This window comes from Pelodiscus sinensis, chromosome 14 (genome assembly GCF_052426305.1).
Source record: "Pelodiscus sinensis isolate ZL-2025 chromosome 14, ASM5242630v1, whole genome shotgun sequence".
NCBI lineage: Eukaryota > Metazoa > Chordata > Testudines > Trionychidae > Pelodiscus > Pelodiscus sinensis.
The window spans coordinates 18,772,612-18,789,135 of record NC_143065.1 but is presented as its reverse complement, the minus strand read 5'-3'; the positions used below and the strand labels follow the sequence as shown (position 1 = coordinate 18,789,135).

The 16,524-nt window shown below is 40.1% G+C and overlaps 1 protein-coding gene across 1 annotated transcript in view; it reads right to left on the bottom strand.

Annotated features, from left to right (window-relative positions):
• The window catches only part of PRTG (protogenin), a 148,320-nt gene that overhangs the window by 75,322 nt on the left and 56,474 nt on the right, over positions 1-16,524 (bottom strand). Inside the window, exons 3-8 of the mRNA XM_075897295.2 lie at positions 6,181-6,325; positions 3,769-3,902; positions 3,258-3,395; positions 1,706-1,864; positions 959-1,118; positions 87-334 (exon numbers count right to left, since the gene is read on the bottom strand). Coding sequence (XP_075753410.2) covers positions 87-334; positions 959-1,118; positions 1,706-1,864; positions 3,258-3,395; positions 3,769-3,902; positions 6,181-6,325 — 984 coding nt within the window. The remainder of the gene's footprint in view (positions 1-86; positions 335-958; positions 1,119-1,705; positions 1,865-3,257; positions 3,396-3,768; positions 3,903-6,180; positions 6,326-16,524) is intronic.

Sequence of the window (16,524 nt, the reverse complement as noted above, 5' to 3'; positions counted from 1 at the left end):
CTTATGATGAATTACTGCTGAAAACCTTGGAATGCATGGAACTGTAACAAATATTACACAGTCCACTTCAAACTGACACAGCTTACCTTCTGCTTTCATGTAGTGCACTGAATATGCAATCACTTTGTCTGAATTGTAGAGCGGCCTTTCCCAAGCTAGCAGGATTGCTGAACTTGACATAGTTTCAGCATGGACATTACAAGGAGCACTGGGTCTGTCTTCTGACATAACTACAGTCAATCTGGCCCTGGATAGGATAGACCCCTGGCTGTTTTCAGCCATGCACTGATAAATGGCATCATCTTCAGGAATGATCTGGTTAATCACCAATTTACTGTATTAAAAATAAAAAGAAAGAAAAAATCATGTCTAAGAATAAATTAGCTTAGTGTAATGCAAGCTACAACTTGGCTTTTGAGTCTGCTTCATGAATATACTCTAGCTCATACTCCATTTTGTGTTCATTTTGTCTAACCATAAATTAATATTTAATCATAAAAACTAGCCTTTTCTGGAGTTCTTCAAAAACATTCATGCATACATCCAGACTTGCAATGCTAGTTACATGTATTTACTTGCTTTTTTAATAAGCGTTTCTTAGTCTAAATTGTTAATCTTACTTTAACGAAATAGGAACTCAAATGATGGGCCAGATTCTGACCTCTGCTACATCAACATAAATCTGAAGTAACTCCACTGAAGTCAATTAAATCACTCCAGTTTTACATAGGCACAGCAGCAATCAGAATCTGGACCTGCATCCACAGAAGGTTTTAGTTGTAGTATTTATGTATAAGCTATTTTGTGCTTACTTATTTACCAAGAAGTAGTCAAATCCTTTAATAAACCTGGAAAAGTTGTAATTCACTTACCTGGACACTCTGTTCTCTCCTGTTTAGCAACCATTTAAATTATTGTATATGTCATAACATTAATTATAATATAATGATAATCTCACCTGTTGTACATTTTAATTCTACCATTGGAGTGTATCCTTCTTCCATTTTTCAACCATGACATTTTGGGTGCTGGAATTCCTTCTGCCTGACATGCAAAACGGGCAGTACCAGCTCTGGGCCTTGTTAAACTTTCTGGCCATTCCACAAATGAAGGCGGTGCTACAGGTAAGTAATATTCAAAAAATTAAAAATACAACACATCTAAGATGTGGGTAAAACCAAGCGAATAAGTCCCATTACTCAGGCCAAATGAAGTACATGTTACATCACCATGTGAAAACACATATGTGTTCAATTTACATGTATAGCATATCTTTTTTTTCAAGTTATATGTGAAGTGTAACACATGAAAGTAAAATATTTTCATGTAAGTTCATATGAGTGCATATAATTAATCACATTAAGTCCACAGTATAAAATGCTGCTCATGAATCATTCACGAGTTACATGTACATATTGTCAGATTTTTTCACCTAAAAAAATCATCTTTCAATAGCAAACATGGAAAAACTCCATTGCATTTGACTGTTTTTTAAGAGAAAGCAAGCTGCCATACAATTGTTAAGCTAGTTACCTGACCAAAGAACAATTCACTTTACTCCATTTTGCCTGTATGACCTCACTACAATCCATACAGCTATGTGGTTGTACCTGAGGATAGAATTTGGCCCAAAGTATCAAGTACAGAACAAAATTTCATAGTAGAAAGTTGTTCTGACACACTGTGGAGTACAAAGCAAGCTCACCTAACACAGTGAGAGTAGCCATTGCGACTGTGAAGTTCCTTGTGCCTGGAATAGTTGCTCGACATACATAAACTCCAGCATGCTGCACCTTCACATCGGAGATCATGAGATTCCCATTTCCAAGGACACGGGTATTGAACACATCAATGGATTTGTGGTCTATTTTAAAGAAAAATTTATATCACAGAGTTATTAATCCAATCTATAGGCTGTGAGATCAAAAACCTGGGGCAATAGCTAATGCTCCAAAGATACAGAGGGAATTCAAGATGAGTTTTCATAAGTTTGCATTTGTTATTTGGTTTGCCTGTGCATGCACTTTACTATTAGCGGGACATCATGCATAATCCAGCCTAGTATATATTTGAAGTTCTTTCTGCCTGTTAGCTGAATTCAGTGCCAGTATCCCATGCAACTTACTGGGCCCACTTTTACTTCCTGTCCTTCGGTATTTTTTATTTCTTGCCTTGGGCTGGGACAGAATTCATCCCATGTAAAGCCCACATGCTTTTCAGAGAGACACAGAATTCAACTATTGGTAGATTACATTGGGAGTGACCACTACACATTTTCTATAAACTTCTTAGCAGACACTTGCAGAAATCCTATTAAATTAACCATCATATTTCCTTTTGCTTTATTTGTTTTTCTGTATATCTCCAGGCTGATTCAGAGAAGGGATGTGAATGGTTAACCAATAGGTACCACTCTTACCATGTAATGCTTACCAGTTACGGTTAACTGGTGGGGGCTGGAGCAGCCCTCTGCACACCACAGGTGGGGCCCACTGTGGGGGGTGGGATAGGAGGGACTGCTCAGCCCAATTCCAGCTGGCAGGGTCAGCTTCAATCCAGCTGGAGTGCCCCACCCACACACTCCCCATTTATGCAGTTAACCAGTTAAACATAATGATTAACAGATCAAACAGCATTCTACATCCCTAATTCAGAGACATTTCTATGTATGTATCTTACACCACTAGAAGATGTGAAATACAGAAGCACCACTTTAGTTAATTTGCAAACTAAGTATTCTATCAACACAGCCTTGTATCTCCTATTTATTGATAAAGGCCATTAGGTATACATGTAGAGGAAAGAAATAAAACTCATTCTTGTAGACCAGCAACACATACTTGTCAATATTAGTTACAGTCAAATCCCTCATCCTCCCGCTTCTTCCCACTCCTTCTTCTTACGGACAGATTAAGGCTCAATGTGACTGGAATCTCAAAACCCCATTTGTATATTTCTAGGAGGAAGGCAAATTTTTATTTTATGGTACATAATTGCTCAAATCTGTCTGACTAAACTTAATTTATTCTAGTCACAAAGTCCTCAAGGATCATCCCATGCATGCGCCACCTTGTCAATATAATACCAGGGACAGTGCGGAATTGACTGCAGGAGGTATGTAAATCCTAAAGGCCAAAAAAAACCTGGAAAAACTGTGCAAAATGATTTTCTCTTATTTCACCCATCCCAACATTTCCCCTTAACATGTGGCATACTCCAAATCCAAACAATAACCAAATTGAAATGTTAACATCTACCTAAACGGCTCCATGAGATGATTGGCTTCGGATTCCCTGTAGCAACACACTCCAAGATGACAGTCTGATGAAGGGATGCTGTAATGTTCTGAGGACCAGCTATAATGGCTGGCTTTTGGAATGGCTTCAAATCTAAGGCTTTTAAAATCAAAGATGATGCACAGGATCAAATTCAAACCCAAAGGATCATATGAAAATCCGACCAAAGAAAACACAAAAACTTCATGTTAAAAATAAGGCAGCTAAAGTTCACTCCTAAAAAGTTAAAATTGCAACAGAAACACATTCTACAATTGTGAGTTTGCTAGTAATGTATATTAAGGAAATGACAAGAGGAAGGTGTGAGGGAGAATTTTAGGGCAACAGAGCTTTTACTTCCATAGCTATTGGGTCATTTTCAAAACAAATGCATAAAAAATATGTGCATGTCAGTATCCGTTTGTAGATTACATTGAGGACAAGGCTATCAAATATAGGGTAAATATTAAATGAAGGGATATATTCTGGGTACCTGGAATAACACTTAGTGCTGCTTCAACACTTTTCCGTCTATTGGCTACAGTTGTAGCAACACATCGATAATTCCCGGCATCCTTCTTTTCAGCATTGTAGATCTGCAAAATTCCCGTTGGTAGAGCAGTTATCCTATCAGGAAAACAAAATAGAATATTCATAAATATAATGTATTTAATGTGGAAAAGAATACAGATCACAAATTATTGACTTGATTATCTGAAAGCAAACACACCATCAGTCTGAAAATGGCTGACAGTAACCTCACAAAAACAAATATTCTAAACATGTGACTCAACTCTTTGTATTCCTTACCTTCAACTATCTATCAGGGAATTCCGTTCCATCTTCTACTGGTGAAAGTATGTAAACATCATTCTGCACTCTTAAATACCCTCATCATTCAACTTATTACTCTTAGATTGGTGGGGCTTAGGATAAATAGGCAAATATTTCTAAAAAAGTTGATTGGTTTTCAGTGATGATTTCTGGTTCAAATTCATATCTGGTATCTAGAGAAATACACTCTGGCTACGTCTAGATTTCATCCCTTTTTCGTAAAAGGGATGCAAATTAAACGTATCGCAATTGCTAATGAAGCGGGGATTTAAAAATCTCCCCTGCTTCATTAGCATAAAAATGGCTGCTGCTTTTTTTCGGCATGGAGCTTTGCCAGAAAAAAGCACCAGTCTAGACGCGGAACTTTCGGAAAATAAAGCCTTTTCCGAAAGGTCCCTTATCCCTCTTAAAATAAGGAATTAGCAATTGCGATACGTTTAATTTGCATCCCTTTTACGAAAAAGGGATGCAATCTAGACGTAGCCTCTAGGTTATCTGTAATTGTATTTATGCTTCCAACTCTTTTCCCTTTTCTCCCTCTCTTGCAATCAGAGAAGAATGAATACACTCAACACTAACGTATTGTAGAAATTTTGCACAAGGGATGTGAGAGTGTAAGACATGTAAACAGTTACACAAAGTCTCCCTCCCCTCCACCTCTGTATCAGAGGCAGCAGCAGGATATGGACGGGAGGGAGCAGGTGCTTGCAGGGAGCCACCTGCTCCTTTGTGCTGCAGCCTCAGATATAGAGGCAGCAGTGCAGGGGAGGGGCACTGGACTGGCTCCCTGAGTACATCAGGTCCTGCAGAGCTACTCCCTCCCACCCCATGTGTAAATGTGTAATCACTGAAAATGTCAGCAGTTAAAAGTTTGTGAAAATAAATGCATTTTAATATCCCTAGTTTACACTGGGCAGGCCAGGGCATGCTGCAAAGAAAGAGAAAGGTGGTGAGACAGATCCAAACCAGCAGGCTGCTGTGCTCTAATAGAGGGCAGGTATACAGGGCACTGGGTGAATGGCTTTTATTCCACAAATAAGCTCTAGAGACTGCTGCCAAGAAATGAAGGCAACCAGACACCTGGGGCTAGTTAATTAGCTTGCTCCTTCAGTTCCTTGCATGGGTGAGCTGAGGACTGGCTAGCAGGTACCAGAGAGAAGGCACTTGGAGGGGATCCTCTGGGGAAGTGGCCCAGGGAAAAAGCTGCCAGATTGGAAGCAAAAACAATCCTGTTTGTTGCTGCTGCCTTAGGATCCCTGGGCCAGAACCGGGAGTACTGGGTGGGGCTAGGTTCCCCCCAAACCACCCCACATGCCAACACAGAGACTGCCCTGAGAAAGGAGACCATAATTTACCATAATCCTTTAGCACACCTGTAGGAAAAATGATGCCCAATGTCAGGTCTCTCAGAAAACCTCATACAGATCACTAGTGAAAAATTCCTCCAATTCAAATTGCCCCAGCAGCCAAAGCCCCCCTGCACAGCATCCCATGACTACACATCACTTTTTTACTTTAATCATGGCCCTAGGCCAATGATTGCTCAACTCTTTCATCCTACAGACTGTAGCCCAAGGCAATCTCCGATGATTCCACTTTTCACAATTTCCTATTACTAGACTTTTAATTAAATCAGAGTAAGTATTTTGAAACTCTAAACAAATCTTTAAAAATAAACAAGATAGGCTTTCTGTTCCTTTGTCTTTTGAGTGACAAAATGATTAAATAAGCCTCAGTCCTGCTGATACTTATTAATATGAGTAACTTTATTGAAATATGTAGTTTCATTGACTTCAGTGGAACTACTCTCATACATAAAAGTTAGTCACACGAATTAGTGGTGCCAGGATTCATTCATTACTCTGAACTGCAGACCCTGTTTCTACATCAGATATAACATTATTGTGATTGTTAATGACTTTGAGATGTTAACAGCTGAGGTATAGTGTAGTTCTTTATAAACAATGGCATTGCCAGTTTAAGATTCTCCATCCATACAGTGATATTAAGAATGACAGTCTCAAAATGAGCACAGAGTAAATACCATTCCAAAACGTAAACATCGACGTACCTGTCTAAGACTAGAGGTAAGGTTGTTCGATTCACTTCCCAAGTGATTATGGCAGGAGGATTTGCTGTTATTTTACAAGCAAACCTAGCTACTCCACCTTCCTGGACCTCAACTGAAAGCGGCTGGACTTCAAATGCAGAAATGGCTAAAAACAAGGAATGAAAAATTAAAATACTGAAAAAAATAAGTGAGAAACAAATAAACCCCACTAGAATCCATTGAATTTATATATCAGATTACACAAGAACTGGATTTGCAAATTAATTTTCATAAAAATGACCTAGAATGGTCCAGTTCCCTAAATTTTAAAAAAGCAAGCATCTTTTAGGCCTTGTCTATGCCAAACTTGAATTGTTCTAATGAAATGGTGTGCTTTCAGACAAATGTAGTTAAACCAGTGAAAGTTTGCCTCTGATCCCACATAATATAATCTAAGAGTTGTTTATTTTTGTTTAGCTAATCTGTTAAAACTATATATGTTAAAAAAACTAAAATATACTAAAAAAACCCTAAAATATACTACTCAAATCTAAGTGTGTGGAGATACACACACACACACACACACACACACACACACACACACACACACACACACACACACATATAAAAATACACAAAATGGGCTTTGGTTTAACTAAAGAACAGGCCTGATTATATTGGTACATCTGTATGGGTACAAAAAAGCTTCAATCTGAAATTTGATCCTACTATCCCAATTCAGGGTAAACTACCATTCATTATAATGGGAGCTTTGCACAACTATACTGGGCACCTGCCAGCTAAGTTCTGGTCCTGACTTTATACCAGCAGCAATTACCATCTTTCCTCAATTCCAGAAAAGACACATGCTGAAATGTACAAATTTGTCTTTGATGGGAAAACAAAAAATAAAGTACTGGAAAAGATAGCAAACAAATGGTAGTAGTATTTTCATCTCAACAATTTGAGGTTCATTGTCTGAGATGCAGTCACTGATGCTCAGGGCTTTCTTAAACTATAAATGCATGAAACTTTGTACTGGGGAGTTTTCACCAAAATGAAATGCTTTACACGACAGATCAGCAATCACCTTCCATTTAACTGTTTGAGTCTCTTGCTCAGGGAAGAAAGGATGGGGAATTTGGGGTAGGAGAGGAGAGAAGGAGAAAACCTCTAATCAGCTGTTCTAGACATGAAGAAGATCCCCATATAAGCTCAAAAGCTTGTCCCTATTACCAAAAGAAGTAGGTCCTATAAAAGATATTACATCAGTCATCTAGACTTGTTAACATCCTGGGACCAACATGGCTACAATAATATAATGTATTCTATTTACTGATATTCATGGCACAATTAACATAACAAGCAGTTCTTTAGGAAAGAATGGTTCCATAGACCTCAAGGAGGTAGTGTTCCTACAACAATGGAAAAAATCTTCGGTTGTTCAAGGCTGCGTCTACACTGTAGGGTTAAACCAGAATAGTTATGGCACTAAGCTGCTCCAGTCCCCATAGTGTAGACAGGATCACAGGTTTGTGGAAGTGTAACTACGTTGCTGGTGATATGGTTATGTTGATTCAGCACCTATTGTGGATGCATTTCTGTTCTTCAAGCCCTGATTATAAAGATGCTTTATATCCTGTGTAGCTTATTCCTCTTCCTGCATGGGAGTAAGCTATACCTATATCACTACATCCACAATAGGAGGGTTGCAGCAATCTATATAGATAAGCATTATAACTTTTGTATCTACACGATCCCTAAGATCTTGATTGTCTGTCACCCTGCACTTTGTGAAGTCATGTATACCACTGCAAACCAGAAGAACAACATTTTACACTCACTTAACTATTGGAATAAATGTTTACAAGGTGCAGGATATCAGAGAATCAAGGCATAAGGACAAGCTAAAGATCACATATTTGGCCATGTTTGCACTCCCCTAATGTTGGGTAGCCAAATCAACAGCAGCTAACTTTTAAGTGTACACCAGATCTATGGGACTATAATGGCTTAGCTATGGCACTGTAGTTATGCTGCCATAAACCCATAGGCTACGTCTAGACTGGCATGATTTTCCGCAAATGCTCAGAAAAGTTTTTCCGTTAAAAGCATTTGCAGAAAAGAGCATCTAGATTGGCACGGACGCTTTTCCGCAAAAGTACTTTTTGTGGAAAACAATACCCCGTTGTCTACACTGGCCCTCTTGTGCAAAAGCATTTGTGCAAGAGGGCTTTTGCCCGAACGGCAGCAGCATAGTATTTCCGCAAGAGCACTCACAATCTTACAAGAGATCGTCAGTGTTCTAGCGGAAATTCAAGCGGCCAGTGTAGACAGCTCGCAAGTTTTTCCACAAAAGCAGCTGCTTTTGTGGAAAAACTTGACAGTCTAAACACAGCCATAATGTGGAAGCAGTCTATGCTGACTGAAGGGGTTTTTCCATTGCTGTAAGTGTACTGCCTCTCTGAGCAACAATTGCTAGATTGCTACAACCATTTTTCTGTCGACTTAATGGCATCTACACTGGCATTAAATTGTAGTTATAATCGTTGAGAGGTGAAAAATCCACATCTGTGAGTGACATAGCTATACCATCAGCCTAAATGTTAAGTATAGACCAGACTTAGGAACTGCAAAATCTAAAATATATGCAAAGATCTTATGAGTAGCAACCTGTGTAAAAGAGAGCTTAATGGCTTTCTGTATGTGCAGTAGACCCTCCAAAATAAACCCCCCAGAGTTATGCGCTTACTGGACACCACATGGAACTGCAAATAACCAATAAGGCAGCAATGAAGACTTAAAAAACCCCAGCAGATACTGTACTGCCTGGGGATGTAGCCAGGTCTTCAGCTATGCAGGGAAAGGAGGGGCACACAATGGAGCTTCTGACTCTTGTGAACATCAGAACTGCAAACTAAAACAAAGACTATGCCTAAATCATCATCTTAGTATCATCTATTGACTATAATGGTAACAATAAAAAAATCATAGATTCAAAGGCCAGAAGGTCATCTAGTCGGTCCTCTTGTATAATACAGGCTATCAACATTCCCCAAAATGATTCCTGAGCAGATATTTTAGAAGAAACTTCCAATCTTAATTTAAAAGTGGCTAGTGATGGAGAATCCACCACAATCCTTACTAAATTGATGGTTAATTACTATTACTGTTCAAAGTTTACACCTTATTTCCAATCTCTATTTGCCTAGCTCAGAACTTCATTGGCTGGTGTTATACCTCTTTCTCTGTCAGACTGAAGAGCCTATTATTAAATGCAGATAAAATAAATCAGGAGAATGTGTGGATACTTCCAAGCTGTAATCAAGTCACTCTTTAGCCTTCTCGCTGGCAGGATAAATAGATTTAGTTACTTGAATCTGTCACTATAAGGAATACTTTCCAATCCATCAGTTATTCTTGTGGCTTGCCTATGAACACTCTCCTATTTATCAACATTCTTCTTCAATTGTAGACACAAGAACTGGACAAACTATTCTATCAATGGTCACAACAATGCCAAACATAACGGCAAAGTAACTCCATGAGCACCAGATCCTGTTTCCACACCTCTCCCCCTGCATTAGAGGCAGAGAGGGCCGTCGGCTCGGCTCCCTGTATGTACTGGCTCCCGCCTGTCCCCTTATCCCCCACACTGCTGATTCTGATTCAGAGGATTAATCAATGAGCCCAAACTCATAGGGTAACCATGTACTCAACTACACACTCATATCCCAAGCAGGGAGTGGGAGAAAAAGGGCCTCAGGCCTAACACAGGCAGGCAGCAGTGGAGCCCATGTCAGCTGCATGAGGCACATCAGACAGGGGACTCAGGCTGGCCCCACACAGGCAGGAAGCAGAGATGATTGGCAGAGGGCCTCAAGTTTGGTGTTCCATTTTCACCCTGAGAATATTGTCACCTTAATTATTTACCAAGATTCATGACCAAAACTCGCAGCCAATAGTTAACTGGTGGCTTGCTGAAGCAGCCTCCTGCTCTGGGTTGGCCCAGCCTGGCCGGAGCAGCCCCTCACCCAGCCCATTTAACCAGTTCAACATAACATTTAACCAGTTAACTAATTAAACTGATTAGCTGTACATCCCTAGTCACATTTCAGTCCCCCTCTAGAAAAACCATACTTTGTTTTTACTAAATGTAGAAGATCATATTCATAGAAACTATAAGACTGAGTGGTCAGATATAATACTACCTACAAACATCAGGGATGTAAGCAACTAGTCAACTATCGATAGAGACTATCTATCAATCAGAGAGAGGCAACAAGTGAGGGGGAGCAGGAGCTGGTAATCGGGGGAGCTCACTTAAAAGCGGGAGGTAGAGGCACAGAGGGAAACGGCACAAGTAAGGACTGAAGCAGTCTTTGCTCGTGCAGCTTCTGCTGCAATTTTGCTTTCGAAATGTACAAGAGTCCCAGCAGGGCTCTTGTACATTTCAAAAGCAGAATCTCTGCAGCGAGCATGCAGCCAGCAGGAGACACTTCAAAAGCTCAGGCACTGCAGAGAGCACGGGACCAGTTCCCCGCTGACCCAGTGCTCCCTGCGGGTCTTCCACATTTGAACTGCAGCAAGAACCCGCATGGGTTCGTGCTACAGTTCAAAGGCAGAAGCGTCCTTATAGACAAATCAAATAGTCAATGGAAATCTCATCGACTACTCAATAAGTTAATCTAAATTTAACATCCTTAACAAACATAAGGATTTATCCACTAAAATCAGTACTTTCTGGTCCTCCCTTCCTTTGAATCTCCACTGATGCTCAAGCAGTGCAATTTTACAACAGATATAAAAAAATGCTTCCAACCTTGCCTGTCTCTTCTCTTTCCTTCCTCTTTCCCACTTCAGTAGTGACAGCACACACAATAAGTGGGTAACCTGAGTAGAACACTCAGCTGTCACTCTACACTCTTACCTTAAGATTTTCAAATGGAAAAAGAAGGTCTTTATTTTAATTTGCACTCAGTAGCACGGGTCTCTGTACTGAAGACACTATAGCTACGTCTTTACTACAGAGCTATTTTGGGATACCTCCAAAACAGCTATTCCGCGTCTTAAGAGTAAGCCTGTTATATCAAAATATAACTGGCTTGCTATTTTGACATGGCTGTAAACCTCATTGCACGAGGGTTAAGGGATGTTTCAGAATAGCGCCTTATTTCGAAATGTTCTCAAATTAAGTTAAGCAAATTGCATAGCCTATTTCGAGGTAAGGATGCTGTGTAGACACACCCTAAGTTATAACAAACCGCTATATCAATTTACTTGGATTCAAAGAATTCTCCCTAGCAACAAAACAAAATTATAGATTAAATAACACAAAAGTTACGATTCAAGTGAACAAAATCAAGGAAAATTTAAGCTCAATTCATGTTTACAGAAGAGTTAATTCGTGCAGCTGATGGGGGTGAGAATGACCTGATCAAATAAGAGAGCAGGACAATTGCTTTGTGGATAGAACTCCCATTGACTTCAAAGGATGTTTGGTCTGCATAGGAACTGCAGGATTATGCACACAATTTCCTGTTGTTTGTTTGTAATGTTATTTAAGAGGATATTGCCAGGCAACTAATATTTAGGTTTTGGTAGAAGCTATACAATCTACTTGCTCCTAGTTTTTAAAAGGAAACATTTTCATAGCTTTTTTAAAATGCCAGTAACAAATAATAAAAACAACAAGGAATCCTGTTGCACCTTTGAGACTAACCAAAATATATATAGTATCATGAGCTCATCTGACAAAGTGGATTTTGCCTACAAAAGCTCATGATACTACATACATATTTGTTAAGGTGCAACAGGACTACTTGTTTTTAACATGGCTACACATCAGTAACAAATAATATGTTTCCATGCAATTCATACATTACAGCTGGTGCAAGAGAACTAAAAAAAGTGAACCCATCAAAGACACAAGTGAAACTGAGGAAAAGGAAAAGCAATGACATGCAAAACGTAAAAACTGCATAAATGATGGACTGTTAACAGATTTACCAATTATTTTTATTTAAAATAATGTAAAGTACATGTCAGACAAACACTTTAAATAGATTTTTTTCTCTGAGTATCTTAGGAATTCTAGATATCATGGGTGTATAAAAAGTTGCACAAGATTTTCACAGCTTCTTATTTATTCATGTTACAAGGCTGTTGTTTTTTTTACTTCCAATCAATCCCAATTTATAAACTGTTCTTTAGAATTGCTTGATGCCCCTCCTTATACATCTCATTTCATGCAAATCTCTGATTTCTTCCTAATACTTATTTGTGCTAGTAAAATCTGTTTTTACAGGTCTATTGAGGTCTTGTGAAACCTGACCCTTTTGTAACACGCTTGTTTTCATGGCAAGTGCTGATATCAACTCTGCATTCAAGAACAAGTCATTAAAGCAATGCTGTTAAGAGGCCTGTAGTCTATAAAATGAACAAACACAAAGTCTCAAGACACGTGTATTATTTTTTAAAACAAGCCTTCAAAATGCAATAAATATAAATGCCTTTTTATTTGCAGTTCCCTCCTCTACTGCAATCTAGTTATGTTGTTCCCAGATTTACAGACAAAAGAAAACTAACACTATTCCAATAGGTAGGTTCTACCACCATTAACTTGTAAAATACAGTATCCAGCATAACTAATTCATTTTTGCTAGGCACTAACTCCAATAGTACATCTGCAGGGAACTTGTGTTTGTACAGCTTCTTTGGAATATGTATGTTTGTAATGTCACAGCTCATCTAAAGTAGTGCTACAGGACCATTAGCTACCTGGATTATCAGGTGGAGAGCATGCTTACAAAATTTACCCAGGATATTAAGCTAGAAGGTGTTACACGCACTTTGCAGGATTAGAATTCAAAAAGAGCTTGATGCACTAAAGCACTGTTCTGAATTCAACAAGATGAAATTCCACAAACAAGTGCAAAGTAACTCAACATGGGCAGCGGGTATAATAGGCTAGGGAAGGCAACAGCTTCCATGATGCTTCCGCGAACCCAATGCCGGACAAGTGGGGCTGCGGTGCCCTCTTCTTCTCTAAGAGCCGACAGCTTCCTTCACTCCATCCCTCACCCACAAAGGTCCCAGCTGTTCTCCATGTCCCTCCTCTTGTACACGGGGCAGCGAGGAGTGATGCGGAGAGCTGGCGTACTGAGGAGGCTTGGCTGTATGCATCTGTGTGGGTAATGCCTTCAAGGCAAGAGGAGCTGGTACCTGGGAAGGCTGCCAGCAGATTGGCTCAGTGCTGGGGCTGGCCTGACACTCTGGGGAAGGGGGGGGGGGGTGACTTGGCCCACTGCTGGGGCCAGCCCATGGCTCAAGGAAGCTACTTCAGTTTGGCCCACCACTGGGGCCAGCTCAGTAGTTGGGAGGGCAACGGCTTGACCCAGTGCTGATGCCAGCCTGGCACTTGGAATGGGGAAGGAGGGACGTGGCTTGACCCAGCACTGGGACTAACCCAGCTCTGGTGATACTGAGCCAGTCCAGTGCTTGGGGAAGCTGCCAACTCAGCCATGCAATGGAGCAGGCTCAGTGCTTAGGAACCAGGGGAGCAGAGGCTCAGTCTGGTGGTGGTATGGGTGCAGAAAGTAAGGGGGCCAGTGGTGGTGGCTTGCCTTGATGTGGGTGGAGTGGGTGGGCCCAGGATCTTCTGGTATGGGAGCTCCTTCTAGCTTTTCCTTTTATGGGCAGAGGAGTGGGGACTGGCTAGTTCGCCTCCCCAAAGTGGAGCTCACCTGCAACCCATGTACTTCACTCAGTGCACAGATATTATAGAAAGCTCTCTCAGGAAAGGCAGTCGGGGAGAAAGAGAGGAGATGTTGGCTTTATATATTAAAAATTAATACTTGGTCTGATCTTGAGACAGAAATAGGGAACAGACTTATTGAAAGTCTCTGGGTAAGGATAAAAAAAGGATAAGGTAATAAGGGTAATGTCATGGTAGGGGTCTATTACACACCACCTAACCAGGAAGAAAAATTAGACGAGGCTTTAAAAAAAACTAACAAAATGATGGGGGGACTTCAACTATCCATTAATTTCTTGGGAAAATAATATATTAAGGCACAAATTATTCCACAAGTTTTTCATTTCAGAAGGTGAAGAAAGCTACAAAGGGAGAGGCTGTTCCAGATTAGATTTTGACAAATAGGGAGAAATTGGTTGAGAATTGGAAAATGGAAGGCATCTTAGGTGAAAATGATCAGTAAATGGTAGAGTTCATGACTCTAAGCAATCGTTGGAGGGAAAGCAGCACAGTAAAGATAATGGATTTCAAGAAGGCAGACTTTAGCAAACTCAGGGAGTTGGTAGGTAGCTAAAAACTTTGCCCCTGCAAGAAACATAGGAAGTTTGACAAGAGAGCACCTTGGCATAACTTGAAGATCTCCAATTATCTGAAATTCAGAAAAGAATCCTACATAAGTTTAAACTAGGTCAAATTACAAAAGATGAACATAACAAATAATACATGTATATAGGGACAACATTAGAAAGGCCAAGGCACAAAATGAGATTAAACTAGCTAGAGACATGCAAAAAAATTCTACAAATACATTAGAAGCAAGAGGAAGACCAAAGGCAGGATAGGCCTGCAGAACAACAGAAAATGTGGAAATGGCTGAACATAAATGACTTTTTTGCTTCGGTTTTCACCAAAAAGTTAGCACCGATTGGACATCTAACTTACTTAATGCCAGTGACAAAAAAAGGTAGAATCAGAGGCTAAAATTAACAAGTTTAAAATTACTTAGAGAAGTTACCATGTCCTCAAGTCACCAATGCTGGATGAAATAGAATACTTAAGGCGCTGAAGAGATATCTCAGTCATCAGCAATTATCTGTGAAAAGTCATGGAAGATGGGAGAGATGCCACAAGATTGGAAATGGAATTCTATTTGTCTTATTTTAAGATTAACTGGAGAATTACTGCCCAATCAACTTAACTTCAGTATCTGGAAATATAATGGAGCAAATTATGAAGCACTTAAGTCACAAATACTTAGAAGATAATAAGATAAGCAACAATACAAACACAAAGTACTCCACTTAGAAAGGAACAATCAGTTGCGCAACTACAATTTGGGAAATGACTGTCTAGGAAGGAGCACTGTAGAAAGGGATCTGGGAGACTCAATGGATCAGAATCTATATATGAGTTAGTAGCATAATACAACTGAAAAAAAAGCAAACATCATTCTGGTATGCATTAATAGGATTGTTGTAAACAAAACAAAAAACAAAACAAAACATGAGATATAATTCTTCCCTGCTCTACCCCATGCTGCTTAAGCCTCAACTGGGCACCAGATTTCAGGAAAGATGTGGACAAATTGGAGAAACTCCAGAGAAGAGCAACAAAAAGCTTTAGAGACCTACAAAACATGATGTATAAGGAAAGACTGAAAAACTGAGTTTGTTTAGTCTGGAGAAAAGAAGACAGAGGGGACAGGGTAACAGTTTTGAAGTACCTAAAGGGTTGTTAGGAGGAGGGAGACAAATTGTTCTCCTTAACCTCTGAGGATAGGACAAGAAGCAATGAGCTTAAATTGCAGTAACAGCGATTTAGGTTGGAGACCAGGAAAAATCTCCTTACCATCAGGAAGGTTGATCACTGGAATAAAATGGCTAGGCAGTAGGGCTGTTAAATGGCATTTAATTAGCTAATCAACTAGTTGATAAGGGGGGAACTGCAGAGCTGTAGCTGGGTTAACTCCTGGGCTTGGGAGCTAACCCTGCTGCGGCTCTGCCTTTTAAACGTATTAAGAGCCACTAGGCTCACACCACGTCTCTGCCTCCCTATGTCCCCCTCAGAGATGGTGCTGGGGGAAAACTGGCTTTTAAACCGGCTTCCCGCAGCACCGACCGGCTCCTGCTTCCCCCTAGCTGCCTCTGTCTGATAGAGACAGCAAGGGGGGGAGGGGAAGCAACTAGTCAACTCACTAATCGACTATCTAATAAAGGCATATGCTTATCGGATAGTTGACTAGTTGCTTACATCCCTGCTAGGGATGTTTTAGAATTTCTGTCACTTAAGATTTTTATGAGCAAGTTAGAAAGCCAACTGTCAGAGATACTCTAGATAACTACCTTGAGTACAGGGGACAGAACTAGATGATTTCTTAAGTAGGGATGTTAGAGTGTAACCGACTAATCGTTTAAGCTAATGCTTGTCGGTTAATGGTGTCCATTACACGCAACTCGGCAGCTGCAGAGGTGACTTTGCTGCAGCAGAGTAGCGAAGCCTCCTCCCTGGGAGCCAGGAGGGCAATGGCACCTCTACCACTAAACTAAAAAATACCAAGAACAGTGAAAAACTAGCATAATATGTATATATTACAAAAGGGGAAACAACTG